Raw genomic sequence first — 14,673 nt, 5'->3', positions numbered from 1 at the left:
ACAGGACGCTGGGTGTGCCTTGTCACCACGCTGGGCAGTGAAGTCCTGCTCCTGATGGAGACCAGCAATGAACCAGGTGTGATTGTAACACCTGAGGTCCGCGGCAGCCTCTCGAATCTCCGTCTACAGAGTGTTTGGCTTCTCAGAATTGAATTCAGGAGCCCAAGGCCAGAACTGCCACCCTTATGGGCCCTGATCCATTGCTCCTCATCCCTGAGCTACGGAGCCATTTCTTGTGGGGGCTCTGGGGAGTGATGATGGCTGCACGGTGTTCCCTGAGGACAGCCGGAGAACACGTCCGGGCTGCCTCCTGCCCGGGCAGCGCTGGGAAGAGGACAAAAATCCTTGAAACCATAGCAGGGGGAGCCGCCTGGCAGGGACACAACTGATGCTAACTCCATCTTTGCGTTCGCTTTTGGTCCTACAGCACAACCACCCCACACGCTCCTTCAGGACGCGGCACCCGGCGGGGAGCAGCAGCGGCTGGTGCAGGGGGAGCCCTGGCCAAATATTATGGGGTGCGTGAGGGGCCCCGGCATTGAGGGGGCTGCCACCCACAAGGTCTAGTGGCAGTGGCCCAGCGACATGGCGGGGGGCGCTGTCCCCGTCTCCCTGCGCCCCGCCGAGCCGCTCTATCCCCCCCCAGCCCCGCGTCCCGCTCTGGCGGAGCGGCGCCCGTAGAGGCGGCGCCATGGCCGCGGCCCGGCGGGGCGCGGGGCAGTGTGGGAAGGAGAGGGAAATATGGCGGATGGTGAGGAACCGTAAGTGCCCTGTATGTGCGCGCTCGGCCGCCCCTTCCCCGCGCCTCCCGGGGACGGGCGGGCCCTGGGGTCCCCTCTCCCTCCTCCCCGGTGCGTGTAGCGCGATACTGACCCTTCTTTTATTCTCTCTCTTTTAGGGAGAAGAAAAGAAGGAGGCTAGAGGAGCTGCTGGCCGATGGGTTAGTGCGGGGCTGCGGGCGCCCGGCCCGGGGCAGGGCAGGGGAAGGCAGCGCTTGCTGAGGGGCGGCCGGCAGGGGAGGGCGAGGGGCGCTGCCGGGGGGGGCTCAGGACAGGCTGTAGGGGAAGGGGAAGGCGACAGGGCGCTTGAACGGCGAGGCCTGGGGAGAGGAACGTCCCGGGAGGGGACCGAGGGGCTCACCCGCACCGGGGGGCTGGGGGCCCGCAGCTTGGCATGGGGGAAGGCTGGTGTGCTGGGGAGCTTGGGGACAGGAGCCGGGGAGCTGCGCTGCTGGCCGGGGAGCCGGGGAGGGCCGCTAGGCTAGAAGCAGCGGGCTCGATTTTGGCCGCAAATTAAAAATTCAGGCTGCGGAACCCTTGCCTCTGCTTCTTAAAAGCCTAAATTCCACGCGTCCTTCTTAACAGCCTTGGAAAGCTGACGTGCAGAAATCTTTAACCTCATCTGCTTCCATCCCTTAACCGTTCCCTTCCGTCTCCTCGTGGCCCTCACCCCAGAGATGGCAGAGCTGACCCCGGCGGCGGCCTGGCAGGCGCTGCATGCGTGTGGCGGTGCCAGGGTCACGGCCGGCCCTGGGCATGTTGGGCTGGGGGGTGCATGCCAAGCCCCCCACAGAGCATGGGGTGTGTGAAGGTGGCAGGAGAAAGGCTGGGCCTAAAGCAACCTAAGGACTGTGGCGCTCTGATATCTTAAAACAAGATTTAAAATTACTCGGTGAAATAGATGAGGATTGGGTTAAAAATCTAATAACGCGAACACTGGGTTGTGCTGTAACAACACATAAACAAACCCCTAAAAACAATCGGTCTCTGAAGTTAAACATAAAATTTCGGGTTGTGTCAGTGATGTTTTTCAGATCTCCACAATGTCCAACCCTCTAAAAAATCAGACTAGTATATTCACAAAAGTGAAGCTCAATCTGACCATTATATCACTAGAAAGGAAAATACATGTCTGAACAGAAAAAAAGTACAGCTGTTTAGTACCTGTTTGTATGGGCTGTATTTAAAAATGTCCTTAATGTCACCAAGCATTGTTTCTGGAACAAACTAAAACCAATATAATCCACAGAAGGAATTACTATGTTTTACATTGACGCCATATTATTTGCAGAAGTGAGTGTTTAATACATATCCTGAAAGCTGGTGTAAGATAGATGAGTCCAGGGTTCAGTGCAGAAGTGTTAGATTTATTCACAGCTTCCTAAAACTATTTTCGATGTAAGTTGTGAAATTTGGAGGAGGTAGAAAGTCAGAGGTCAAAAGGTCCTCTATGATCTTACTTCTTTTTAGTACTTATTTAGCTGTTAATTCAGTAAGTTAACTTACGTAAAACCAACAGTTAAACCAGAATGAGTTCAGTCAGCAACCAAAATATAGGCAGATTATGATGTATTTATTCTTGCGCTTCAGTGAAGTTTTTCCCTGTTACTGGGATTCTTTTGCAAAATGTAGACCTACAAGGTAAAGTCGCTACAGACGTAACTGTTTTGTCCATCTTCTGAATTCTGTGAGGACCAAGGATTTCACTTTCTAGATGATGTCACTACATTTTCATTTTATTTTGAGATGAGATACAAGGAAGTAATAAATCCTAAACATTACTCAACAACCGTTATTGATACAAGCGTTCTTCATATTTCTTCATAGGAGGAAGCAAATAACGCTTCTTATCAATGATGACACGACCTTTCCTAGTTAAGATTTTCAAAGCTCTTTATAACAAGCTTAGTTTTGTATTAACACAGAACATAATCATTCATATTCATGAACGACTCATGAGTGGAGCTTGTACTTAAAAAAGGGAAGCGTGCTGTGCTATGGAAAGGTTTCTTTTGTGTAGGAGGTGATTTTACATTAGAAAATTACTTAAGTGAGCTGATTTCAAACTATTCCAGTAAGTCTTTTTAACAGTTTAATTTTATAGTTATATGCTATTAAAAGTGACCTGCAAAGGGGAAAAAGGGTAGTGGAGTGTTTCATGTAAAATTCTGTCTCTATAATTAAGAAGAAAATAACTGCAAGCTTACTTTTTTTCAAGTCAGATTGCCACTATTAACAAGCTCGGGAAGTGGTTGGAAAAGTGGGGTGTTATAAATTCTGTAGTACTGATCGAGGGTGAAGATCATCCAAGATTCATACTTCTAATTTAACAGTTGTTTAAATAAATACTATGGAGACTCAGAGGAGACAATGTTGGGCTGTGTTACTGTTCCTTATTCGGTGCCTCACAGTTGCAGCAACATTGATAATTCTAAATACGATTTGTGAGCTTTCTTAAAAAGTTTCAAAAATAAAAGAATACGAGACTTTGATGAAAAAACAACACCCTCAAAACCTAAAGGGACTTCTTTTTTGTGTCCTCTTTAACTATGGGGGAAATAAAGGTACAAAATGTACACCTTTTTTTTTCTCACTTCAGGTCAACTTTTACTAGTAACAGCTAGATCAGAGTGATTTATTGAAATGCCTGCCTATTTTTTTTTATTATTTTTTTTCTCTACATGTTTATATTATTGCCTTCTGGTTCCATAAATAAAACCCACTCATGCAAGTGTCCATGTGCATAAATTATACGCATACATGAATATGCAGATACATTTGCATGAATGGTCGGTATTTTAGGTACTTTTAACGTATACAAAGAAAAAAAGTGCATTTAGAGGTGTGGCTTTTTCTCTACGATTTTGCAGCTGAATTTACTATGTTCTGTGCAGAATGGCTGTTGATGGTGGGTGTGGGGACTCTGGAGACTGGGAAGGTCGCTGGAACCATGTAAAGAAGTTCCTCGAGCGATCTGGACCATTCACACATCCTGATTTCGAGCCAGGCACTCAAGTGAGAAACACTTACTTTAAATAAAAAAATCTGTAGTTTGTGTTGGCAACTAATGTAAACAGCTTCGTTAATTGACCACCAGCGGTGTACAAATACTAAAACTGCATGAAGACCATTTATTTGAATCAGTTGAACAGTGTGATTCTAAAAGAATGTATTGTATTCTTTTTGTAAGTTTTTATTTCAAAATTGTACGTGGTCAACTACAAGCTTGCTGTCATATGTAGAAATACATATAATATATAGCACAACATAAGAATTACACTGTCTTGGAGTTCCATATGAAAAATAACAGTATTTGTCTCAATTTTTAAGTAATTTGATACAGTAAACCATTTCTTGTATTTAAAGAAGGAATTAAGCTTAGTATGAATTCGTGCAGAATTGGGAAAGATAATATTGGGAAAGAGCTTGCAGTTGAATGTAATATTAAAGTAATGTTCCATTAGTTACTAGTTTGAGTTTAAGTCTAGTAGAACAGCTCACAGAAACCAGTTATCTAGTTAAAACTCTTGATTCTTGGCCAGCAATGTTTTCTGTCTGGTTACATTTATTTTTATTATATATAAGCAAACTTTTTGGAAGAAAAGTCTTAAACTGAACCTTTTGCTTAAACTGAATAATAGTGGTAAGGGTGGACCTTGCTTTTTTTATGGCCAAATTAATACAAGGAGAATATGGACATCAAAATGGGCTGGCTTTTCTGTAAATTGGGATGTAGGAATCACGTGAACACAACAACCGATTAAAGTCAGATACGTAATTACTCCTGCAAGCACAAAGTGTTTTATTGATCCAAGTTGTTTTATGTGAAGCTTACTAGGCACTGAATATGTTTGATAACGCAGTTGTACTACTTAGGAAACAAAGGACAGATCATACTTTTTTCTATTTAGTCTATTAATTTTTTTGTTTTATATTTTCCACAGGCTCTTGAATTTTTGTTAAGCACATGTAAAGTACTAGTTATTGGAGCAGGAGGATTAGGATGCGAACTCCTGAAAAACCTGGTAATTACTCAGTTTTCATCCTTTGTTTATTAAAATCTTTTTTCCTTGAGGAAGTTATCTTTATTTTTTGCTAATATGACATTTCTTATTGTATATAACAAATCAGGTATAAAGTACATAACTACAGAGACAAATACTTAGCTAGTGAGCTTGAAAGGTGGTAATCTAATGCAGGCCTTTCTTTTTTTTTTTTTAGCTATCTAAAAGCTTGTCGTGAGGAACAGCACGGTGCTGCTTACGAAGCGTAGACAAAGGTTCACTTGCAGCCTTAAATTAGGCCTAATGTTGGGAATTTTCCCTCATGAGATCAAGGGAAATTAACTGCACTAAGAACAAATCATACTCTTAAGGATATAAAGAAGTGTTGCTTGGAATACAGTAACTAAAACGTATCTTTCCAGATGCGAGATAATATTTTAAAATGAAGTAGTGAGCTAGTAAAAAGCGTAGTATTAGTAGTTAAAGCGGAATTTATTTTCAGTTCTCTTTACATGTTTGGATGAATTCAAAGTGAGGTTGGAATTGCTGGAATTATGTTCTTTCAAAGTGAGACTAGCAGAGCCAATCTTACTCTGTCTATGGTGACCTTCATGCCGCTGGAATCCGTCTGGCGTGCCTGAGTACTGGCGCTGAGGTTTTCCAGTTCCTCAAGATCAATAAGCCTGAGCTTGTCTCCAGAGCTGCATCTCTATTGCTGAATCCGGTCTATGTAATGGAAGCTTTATTGCATCAGACCAACATGTGCTGTCCTGTATGGAAATGGCTAAGGAGAAATAGAAGTGGAAGACCAGGGAAAATACACTACAGATTTACTATAGCTTACTTGGTACAGCATTAGATTATAATGGATTCCCTCACTATGTGCTCTGAGAAGCAATTTTCAAGTGTTTAAAATGCAGCCACGGGATTGTGTGCTGTCAGACGTTTACCCAATAAATGTATGAGTTTAATTTTCTTATTATTGTGGTTTTTATCCTCAGAACCTCTCTTATTTGTCATAGTGTATCACTGTTACCATCCTATTTGAGTTCATCAGTTTAGACTAAAACTGTACCTTTCCATGCTTCTATTCAATAATAATTTCTGTCCTTACGGATTCCATGGAAAATGTGTGGATTGATATAATAATTCATTATGAAATACAATTTTTCTTTAATCTATACCAGCGTTTTTATGTTAGTACACTTTACTACAGAATTTGTGTACCGGTATTTCACTGGTCCACAGATTATCTCCAAGCTTGAGGTGCTTAATAAATCAACAGCCTCATCAGGGATTCTAGATCAATTAATGTAGGGGTTTTGGAGTTCCAGCACTTGGGAATAATCTTGTTCTGGTTACTGCTCTGTTACTGCTCTGCATAAGCAAGGTTTTACTTGAAGAGACTGTGACAACTCCAAGGCAGTTTTCTTTATTTGAAAATTTAGTGCTGGTGAATTTAACCCCTGCCTTGGGCTAGTGTATTGTGTTTATTGGGATGTAACAAACTAAATCTGTTGATAGCTCATTGAGAAGAAGGATTGGTGTGAGATAAGGGATTTCACAAATCTGCTGCGTGCCCAGTTCCCATCTTTCAAAAAGATTTTATTTCCTCAGATTCTACAGTTTTTTTCTGATAGACACTTTTGATTTACTCCACTTGTGAGGGAATGTTGCAAATTCCCCTTATAGATGAACCTGCTGTTGATGGAAGTATGTTATGGTTAGGTAGGGTAAAACAATATTACATTCAGTAGAACATTATCTTTGACCATTGAAATGTTACTAATTCCATCTGTCTAAATATCAGCATTAGCAACCCAGCATTTTAACAAAGAAAGCCAATATGCCTGTCTGCACAAGGAACAAAGAACTAATATGTTTGTTCCTTCAAAGGTTGCCTCTTTGCCATTTGGAATGAATCTTGGAGCACTGAAAGCATTTTGTTTCCTCTTAAGTGAAGTTGACACTCTCTTTTCACAGGCACTGTCTGGTTTCAGACAGATCCATGTTATTGACATGGACACTATAGATGTTTCTAATCTTAACCGACAGTTTCTGTTTCGGTAAGTGATTTTTTCATGATTTAACTTTTTAAGTACCTAAACAATATATATGTTTATGATCATTATTTTGTTTGAACAAAATGTCATTAAAGGTTTCTGAACTTCCACATTGCAATAGTACTTGCAGTTAACTAAATATTACGTGTTTCCTTCTTTTTTTGAAAACTGTGGTGTCAGTTTCATTGTGAAGAAAATTAACATACATTCCTTACCATTCAGATACAATCAATGAGAAAGGGAGTAAGTGACGCCAAAGTATATTGCATGCGGATTGAGATACCAATTTCTCTGGTACCCTTTTCATCCAAGCAAATTGAAAATTTTTTTTTTTTTGTTGCTGGACTCTGGGGCTCTCACATCAGATGTTTTACAGGAATGCGTTAATATTATCCATATCAGTAAATTGTCTTACAGTAGTAATAAGTCACTTAATTCAGTATCTGCAAGACATAGACCCTCAAAAGATTGAATGTTACTAGGGTATTGCATTTGAAATTACTTCGCTTTTTTTTTCCAGACCAAAGGATGTTGGGCGACCAAAAGCAGAAGTTGCAGCAGAATTCCTGAACAGTCGCATCCCCAACTGTGCTGTTGTACCGTATCCTTTCATGGTGAAGTAGCCCCAAAATAGCCCCAAACACTTCAAAAAAACTAGAAAACTGTAGGTGGTAAGAGTATCTAAAATATTTTGCTGCAGTCCTCTTTTTCCATACAATAAAGAACACATACATTCTGCTGATGGTTGTGAATTCATAGAGAGGCATTAGCGTAGAGAAAATATGCATGGAAAAACAAGCCTAAGTTTTAAGAAACTATTTTGTATCTTTCCACTGAGTCTTTTTATTCAAATTAGATATTCTAATTTTCATGGGAATGTTAGAATTACAAGTTTATTCACCAGGGCGTTTTGAGCATGTACTGGTAAGACATTAATTTATAAATACAGAGCAGCACTGCTGATAGAGAACTCTGTGAGAGCCTCTATCCTCTGTGAGAGCCTTTCTATTCCCAAATAGTTTTGTCTGCTGAGCTTTCTCCTGCGTGTGACTATGACATTGTGTCCCTTGTTTGTTTTACCAGTTGCTACAGCTTGTTGGAAATTTTGAATCTTCCAATCACTTAATTTTAAAAGAAAGCCTCATGTAAAATGGTTGTGATAAATTATATAATGTTTTGGCTTTAGGTTAGGAAATGGAAGACTGTAAACTCAACTGTATTATAAGTATATTCCTTTATTGTGCTTACGTTCAGATATTTTAAAAAGATTCAAGACATGGATGAAAGCTTTTATCGACGTAAGTGGTATTTGGTTGCGTGCCAAACAACTGCAGTTGTTGCTGCTTGCTGCTTTTCCTGCTAGCTAGACTGCAGGCTATTTTAGGCTTCTACAGCGTACTAAATGTATATTGGTGACAGAGTTAACAAATAGACAAAACTTAAATGTGTCTGTCTTTTACGTGACCTAGGGCAGATGATTGAACTTTGGTCAGTTCCTCTGGAAAAGTTATGGACGGAATACAGTGGTTGTTTTGAAAAGTGTGGATTAGTATATTCAAATAACACTTCTTTCCCTCCTAGAGTTTCATATTATTGTTTGTGGGCTGGACTCTATAATTGCAAGAAGATGGATAAATGGCATGCTGGTAAAGTCTTCAATCTTTTTAAAGGCTGGTTATTGCTTGAGTATATATTACTAAAATTGATTAGCTTTGTGCATTAAAATAAAATAAGGGCTGTTGAAACTCACGGCCTTCTGTACCTATTTCTACTTTATTGTTATTGTGAAAAGGATAAAGTGCGTGCTCTCCCACATGCCTTTTTCTTGAGGAGTGTTAGTCAATGTTTGTGCAGTGCCCTGCAGGGGTAATTTCAAAGTTAGGGTACGTTTCTTGGTGTCCTGTGCAGTCAGTCAGGTTTTGAAAGTCATAAGAATGCAAGTTCTGCAGCTTCTCCGGATGCTCTCATGAATGTTTTGTTCATTAGCTAAGCAGTACTTGCATTTCTGAAACCTGTAAATGTTGTCTTTTGGAGCCCCGCTGCTACAAAGTAATAGAATACTGGTGATAGAACTAAGTTCTTTCATCATTGATAATTTGTTTAAAAAATAATTATTATGGTTTACTATATGGAAATAAGAACATTTATTGTATGTGTGTGTGGAGGGGTTGAAGATGGTAGATAAGTCTTGTACACGGACAAATAAGCAGTGTTTTATAAACTGTGGACCCTTAAAATAGCCAGTATTTTAACTAGTCAGTTTTACAGTGCACCATTAAGAATAAGATCTTTAGGACTGTTTTCCAACAACTTGTAAAAACAAACACTTTTATTCGTTAGATGTCATTTTTACGTTATGAAGACGGTGTACTGGATCCAAGTTCCATCATACCTTTAATAGATGGAGGGACAGAAGGTTTCAAAGGAAATGCTCGTGTGATTATTCCCGGTATGACAGCATGTGTTGAATGCACACTTGAACTTTATCCACCACAGGTAATTTCCATTGATGTTTTCATTTCGTTTATATTCCTCTTGCTGGTTTGCTTGTTTCTTTTCCCAGCACTATGTATAATGTATTCAATCCTTTTTCCTGTTTTTCTCCTTGTTCCCAACCACTCAGGTCAATTTCCCCATGTGTACTATTGCATCTATGCCCAGGCTACCAGAGCATTGTATTGAGTATGTCAGGATATTGCAGTGGCCGAAGGAGCAACCTTTTGGAGGTAACTATTATATTGCATCAGTGCTAAAGTAATATTTATCATTGTAACTAATTTGTTTTGAGTTAGGCATACACACCTACAATCCAACCTTCTAATCATACGTGACGCATTTGTCCTATTGAAACTGAGCCTCCTCTTAGACAGTGAGAGATATAAAATGTTAGAACTTATGATATTTTTAGAACCTATATTTTGATGTTTAAAGTTTCAAAGTGTCAGGTTTTAATAATTAAATGAGGTACTGATTTTTCCACAAATAAAGAGAATGTTTTTAGGCCAAAATAATGCTGCATTTCTGAAGAGGTCTCACAACTGTAACTTGTTTGTAAATTGCTGTAGAAGGTGTTGCTTTGGATGGAGATGACCCTGAACATATACAGTGGATTTACCAGAAGTCTTTAGAAAGAGCATCACAATTTAATATTAAAGGTGTTACATACAGACTCACCCAAGGTAAGTGTATGGCATTTTGCTGAGTTTGTGGTGGTTGCAATTAGCCTGGATTGGCATTCTTTGTGTTTATTGTGACTAAGCTGGCAGCTCTGATGGGAAAGAAATAGTTCTCGTTTCCCTTACTGTCTTAAAACAAAAACAAGCAGCATGTTTCCTGTGCCAGCACAAATATTTTATGATGAATCAGATGTTTAGGTATTCATGATGAATCAGAGGAACTTACCTGGGACAAAACTGAACATTCTTTTTGCCTTTTTATTTTTAACCTGGAGCAGCTCCAGGGTTTGCATTACACTGTGACCACTTCTGCTGTGTCAAAAAGTAGGAACAAAAGAACATGATTGCCTCTTTTAGCAACAGTTTATGCCAGTTTATGCTGCTTAAAACTGTATCATCTGTTCTTTACTGCTGGGTAAGCCTCTGTTCACATAAAAGTGCAGAAGGCTGCTGCTCATGTAATCAGCTTCTTAACTAAATAGAAAAGTGGAGAATCTCATACAGAATCTCCAGAATTTGTAGTAACTTGTATATCTTTGTTGACCTTTAGTACAGAGAATGGATTTGAAATGTTGGGCTTGAAGTGCCACACTTGAACCTCAGTGTGCCTTTCTGTCCTAGAAGGGTGAACTGACTCCTTGAGTATCTTTGTCAGATTCCACCTATTGTATTGCAGATATTTCTTCTTGCAGCAGCTTATATTGGTTTATTAAGTAGTAGGTTTTTGGCAAAGATAAGTGTGAACCCCAGTTCTGAAATATAATTACATACATGGGAATAGCTGCACAGCTTTCAGCATTTGAAGGTAACTTCAGTATAAAGTACACAGCAGAAAGAAGGCAAAGATTGACGTTTTTACGCATGTTTTCTCAGGTATGAAGGGACATAGTAAGGCTGAACTGAGAAGCCAAAAGAACTTCAAACTTCTTAGGAATTTGTTGTTTTTTTGGCCATCCTGAAAAAAAGCAAACCTCTGTTTTGGTTGTACAGAGTAGTATGCATAGGAAAGCTTGCTTTCTATTGGTCTGTGTTCTGTGCTGTTTGACTGGATGTGCTCAGTAAGAAGACTTGGATGAAAGTGCCGATACAGTTCGGCAAGTCTGTGCTTTCACAAGGAATACCAAAACCAAGTTTCTTTGCTTTATTTATTTCCCCAACTAACTACCAATAGAACTGAATTTTAAACTAATATTAAAAAATACTTTAAATTTTTAGAATGTGTTCACTAGTTCTCTTAGTGTGATACCTTCTTTTCTTCAACATGCTTTATCCATTCCTAAAATACAAGAACGCCAACATACTTGAGCAGCGTGCCATTATACCTTATTGCTACAGAAATTCTAGAAAGTGCTTAAAGTACCTTTGGGTATACCCTTCTGTAATTATTCTAGCTAAAAGTAATGTTTCAGTATGTTTTTTTGGAAAAGATGAAGATGTATGTTTTGTTTTTACAGGAGTTGTTAAACGAATTATTCCAGCAGTAGCTTCTACAAATGCAGTAATTGCAGGTATGTTGAAGGAAACGGAGTATTATTTCTTACTCATTTCACCTCTGCTTTATTGACTTTGGATTTTTGTGAGGTATCAGTTTGGAATAGAGAATTTGAGGAGGACAATATTATTTTTTAAATGGGTTAAATTTATTCTTACAGTTTATTTTTTATATTTTTTCCCATGGAGAAACTGCATGTGACTGTGTATGAATGTAAAACTCATGTATGATGGGGAGTGAGCAAAAGCATATGAGAGTGGGGAAAAAAATAATTGGAAAACACGATATATAAGCTTAACATAGTTTTAGATTAGTGCCAAATCTATGATGAACTACTTCTAGGTACCTTTAGGTGTTTAATTTTTCCTTTTGTTTTTTTTTTTGGTCACTTCTTTGATACAATTTTATGCACTTAATATCTGCATGTTCTGAGATGAAGCTAGAAAGTGAAGGAGTTGTTTTTTGTTCTTTTTTGTCATTACAGCTGTTTGTGCCACCGAAGTTTTTAAAATAGCCACAAGGTACCTTGTTTCTTATTAATAATGTCCATGATTTCAAAGATAAGGACATTAACTAACACTAAATTTATTTGTCATTATAGTGCATACATTCCTCTTAACAATTATTTGGTGTTCAATGATGTGGATGGATTATACACGTACACATTTGAAGCTGAAAGAAAGGTTAGTGTCATTAAAGGCTTGCAGGGTTATTTCCTTGATTTTTATTGAATTTACTGTAGTTTGTGTGTTTCTGAAGTTCTAAAAGCAGAAATTACAGTGTTACTAGTCTGGTTCTCTTCCAGAGTATTATTTTTAGCTTGTAGGATTTTTTTTTACACTTATGTAGTTTTGGGGTGGTGGTTTGTCCACGTAGAGTAGGACAGCAGGACTGTTTGATTCTAGATCAACAGATGGGTGGTTTGACATCCTGACAGTGAAATGTTTTCTTCTACAAATCAGTTAAGCAAAAACTATTGCATAGTATATATAATGGCATATTTAATTTTTGTCCATTTAGCCAAAAATTCTTAATATTTGGAAACGTAGCTTCTGATATAGGCATGTTCTTCATACAGCTACTTCTGTGGTGCATGCTGACGCAACACTGGGTGCTAAACGGTTATGCTACCTGTGGAGGAAAACAGTAGTTTGACTTCCTTGAAAGTGAATCTTGAAGATTTCACCTGCTATACAGTAAACACAGTATACAGAGTAAAACAAAATCCTAAGAACACTCAGAAGCAAATCTTCTCAAAAAAAGGTTATGACAATTGTTTTGAAAGACATAACCCTGTCTCCTGTGCTGCTTTGTTGTAGGAGAACTGTCCGGCCTGCAGCCAGCTTCCCCAAAACATAGAGATTTCTCCATCAGCAAAATTACAGGAGATCTTGGATTACTTGACAAATAATGCTTCATTGTAAGTGTGCAACTATTCTGACTTATTTGCTAATTTTAGGTAGTTTAAGGTTTCAAAGATGTATTTTCTACTTGCATTTTTAGCTGATTGTCTTTTTTTTAATGTTTTATGTATATAGGCAAATGAAATCTCCTGCAATCACAGCAACCATGTATGGGGGGAATAAAACACTTTATTTACAGGTAATCTGAACCTGCTCAATTTTGCTTAATAATCTTACTTTGTTTAAATTTACTTGCCAGAGTTTGAAAGGAAGTGTTTTGGCTTTATTTTGTTGTTGCAGACGGTAGCGTCAATTGAAGAACGAACACGGCCAAATCTTTCCAAAACACTAAAAGGTAACGTGCAGTTTTCACATGGAGATTGCACATACCCTTCTAAATAGAAAGATGGTCATTCAGTGTCACCCCTCTGTATATATGGCATGTGTAGAGCTTTGTTTTGCACTATACAGTAGAATGTGCTTCATTACCCTTTTCACATGCAGTATGCCTTTCTTGGGTTGTTCTGGAATGAATTTTCAAATTGCTTAAATGTGAAGTGTGGAAAGTTGTCATCTGGTGAAGAAAAACTTTGTGAGAAAACAAGCTGATAATTTAGGTAGATTAAATGTACTTCAGTAGTGGTTTATGTATTTCTTGAGGAGGTCTGTTAATTTCTCAGCTGAGTTAGATGAGCGTTAGTTTAGATAGTGAGCTGTTTACAGCTTTATTTCATCATATTTATAGTTTGAATGGCATTCATAACTTTTTTTTTTTAAACGTGGGTTTGCTGTACGTAAACTTTTCTTTCTGTTTCAGAACTGGGGCTTGTGGATGGCCAGGAACTTGCAGTTGCTGATGTGACTACACCACAGACTATGTTGTTCAAACTTCACTTTATCACTTAATTTACGAATATGTAAAGTGCTTATACAGCAAGAGAAATCTGTACCCACCTTGTAAAACAAACGTACTCTGTGGATGTTAAATTAACCAGAAATGTTCATGTTAGTACTAGCATCGTTGAAGGTTAAGTAATGCAAATGAATCACCGTATTTTGGAATTGCACGTAGAAGCCAATATTTGGTGGATTATATTGTACAAATACTTACTAGTGTACAGAACACTGATGTATAGGAATACACTTTTTTGCAGTTTTTGTTGTCAAAACATTAATAATACTATCAGACACATGGAAATTTCAGGGTGGCCAAAAGTCTTGTCTTTTTAAATTTGAATGTGTATGCATATACATACATGCAATGAGACCTAAAAGGAACCACAGAGATCTGGATTTAAATCATAGCACTCCTGTATGCTTGCCGAGTCACCTTAAAAGCAAGAAAGAGCAATAGATTAACATGGGCAGTTTCCTCTTATTTGATATTGATCTGATCAATTGTATGTAAGTTATTAAGTATGGAAGAGCTTACTTTGTTTGCAAGGAAACTCAGAAGGATGAAACGAACAACTGTACAGGAAAATAGTGATATGTGCATTTGCAGTCACCAAACAGCTGCTGCATACGGTGTTGCAGACCTATGTTCAACTATCATTGGTGCTGTTAAGGTATTTATTAATAAAATAATAATAAAAAAAGACTTCTTAGTTTGTGGTTTATCAGTGGACATTGAAGAGTGGTTATAGTCTTTGTTGAGTAACCTCGTGCATCATGTGGCTGCTTTAGTCAGATCTTTCTGTACAAGGTGCCGGGTTCCTTAACAGAAATTCTCTCATTTTATTTGGTGCATGTGAAC

The 14,673-nt window shown here is 38.7% G+C and overlaps 1 protein-coding gene across 5 annotated transcripts; it reads left to right on the top strand.

The window, feature by feature from the left end:
* Positions 1–39: 39 nt before the first annotated feature.
* UBA3 (ubiquitin like modifier activating enzyme 3) lies at positions 40–14,525 on the top strand. Of its 5 annotated transcripts, XM_083795205.1 has the most exons (19): positions 40–76; positions 428–518; positions 899–940; positions 3,674–3,794; positions 4,724–4,804; positions 6,767–6,849; positions 7,367–7,447; positions 8,101–8,144; positions 8,428–8,492; positions 9,187–9,342; positions 9,470–9,572; positions 9,912–10,025; positions 11,477–11,530; positions 11,999–12,035; positions 12,116–12,197; positions 12,834–12,934; positions 13,053–13,116; positions 13,218–13,272; positions 13,735–14,525. In XM_083795205.1, the coding sequence occupies exons 1-19, from the start codon at positions 55–57 to the stop codon at positions 13,821–13,823; spliced, it is 1,485 nt and encodes a 494-aa protein (XP_083651331.1). In that variant the 5' UTR covers positions 40–54; the 3' UTR covers positions 13,824–14,525. The 5 variants fall into 5 exon arrangements, with proteins under 5 accessions (XP_083651331.1, XP_083651333.1, XP_083651334.1 ...); XM_083795208.1 differs by lacking the exons at positions 40–76; positions 428–518 and adding an exon at positions 642–772; XM_083795206.1 differs by lacking the exons at positions 40–76; positions 428–518 and adding an exon at positions 645–761.
* The last annotated feature ends 148 nt before the right edge of the window (positions 14,526–14,673 follow it).

The sequence above is a fragment of the Anser anser genome, assembly GCF_964211835.1.
Source record: "Anser anser genome assembly, chromosome: 12".
Lineage (NCBI taxonomy): Eukaryota > Metazoa > Chordata > Aves > Anseriformes > Anatidae > Anser > Anser anser.
Note: the sequence above shows the minus strand (reverse complement) of the source record. Positions and strands in the feature narration are given on the sequence as shown.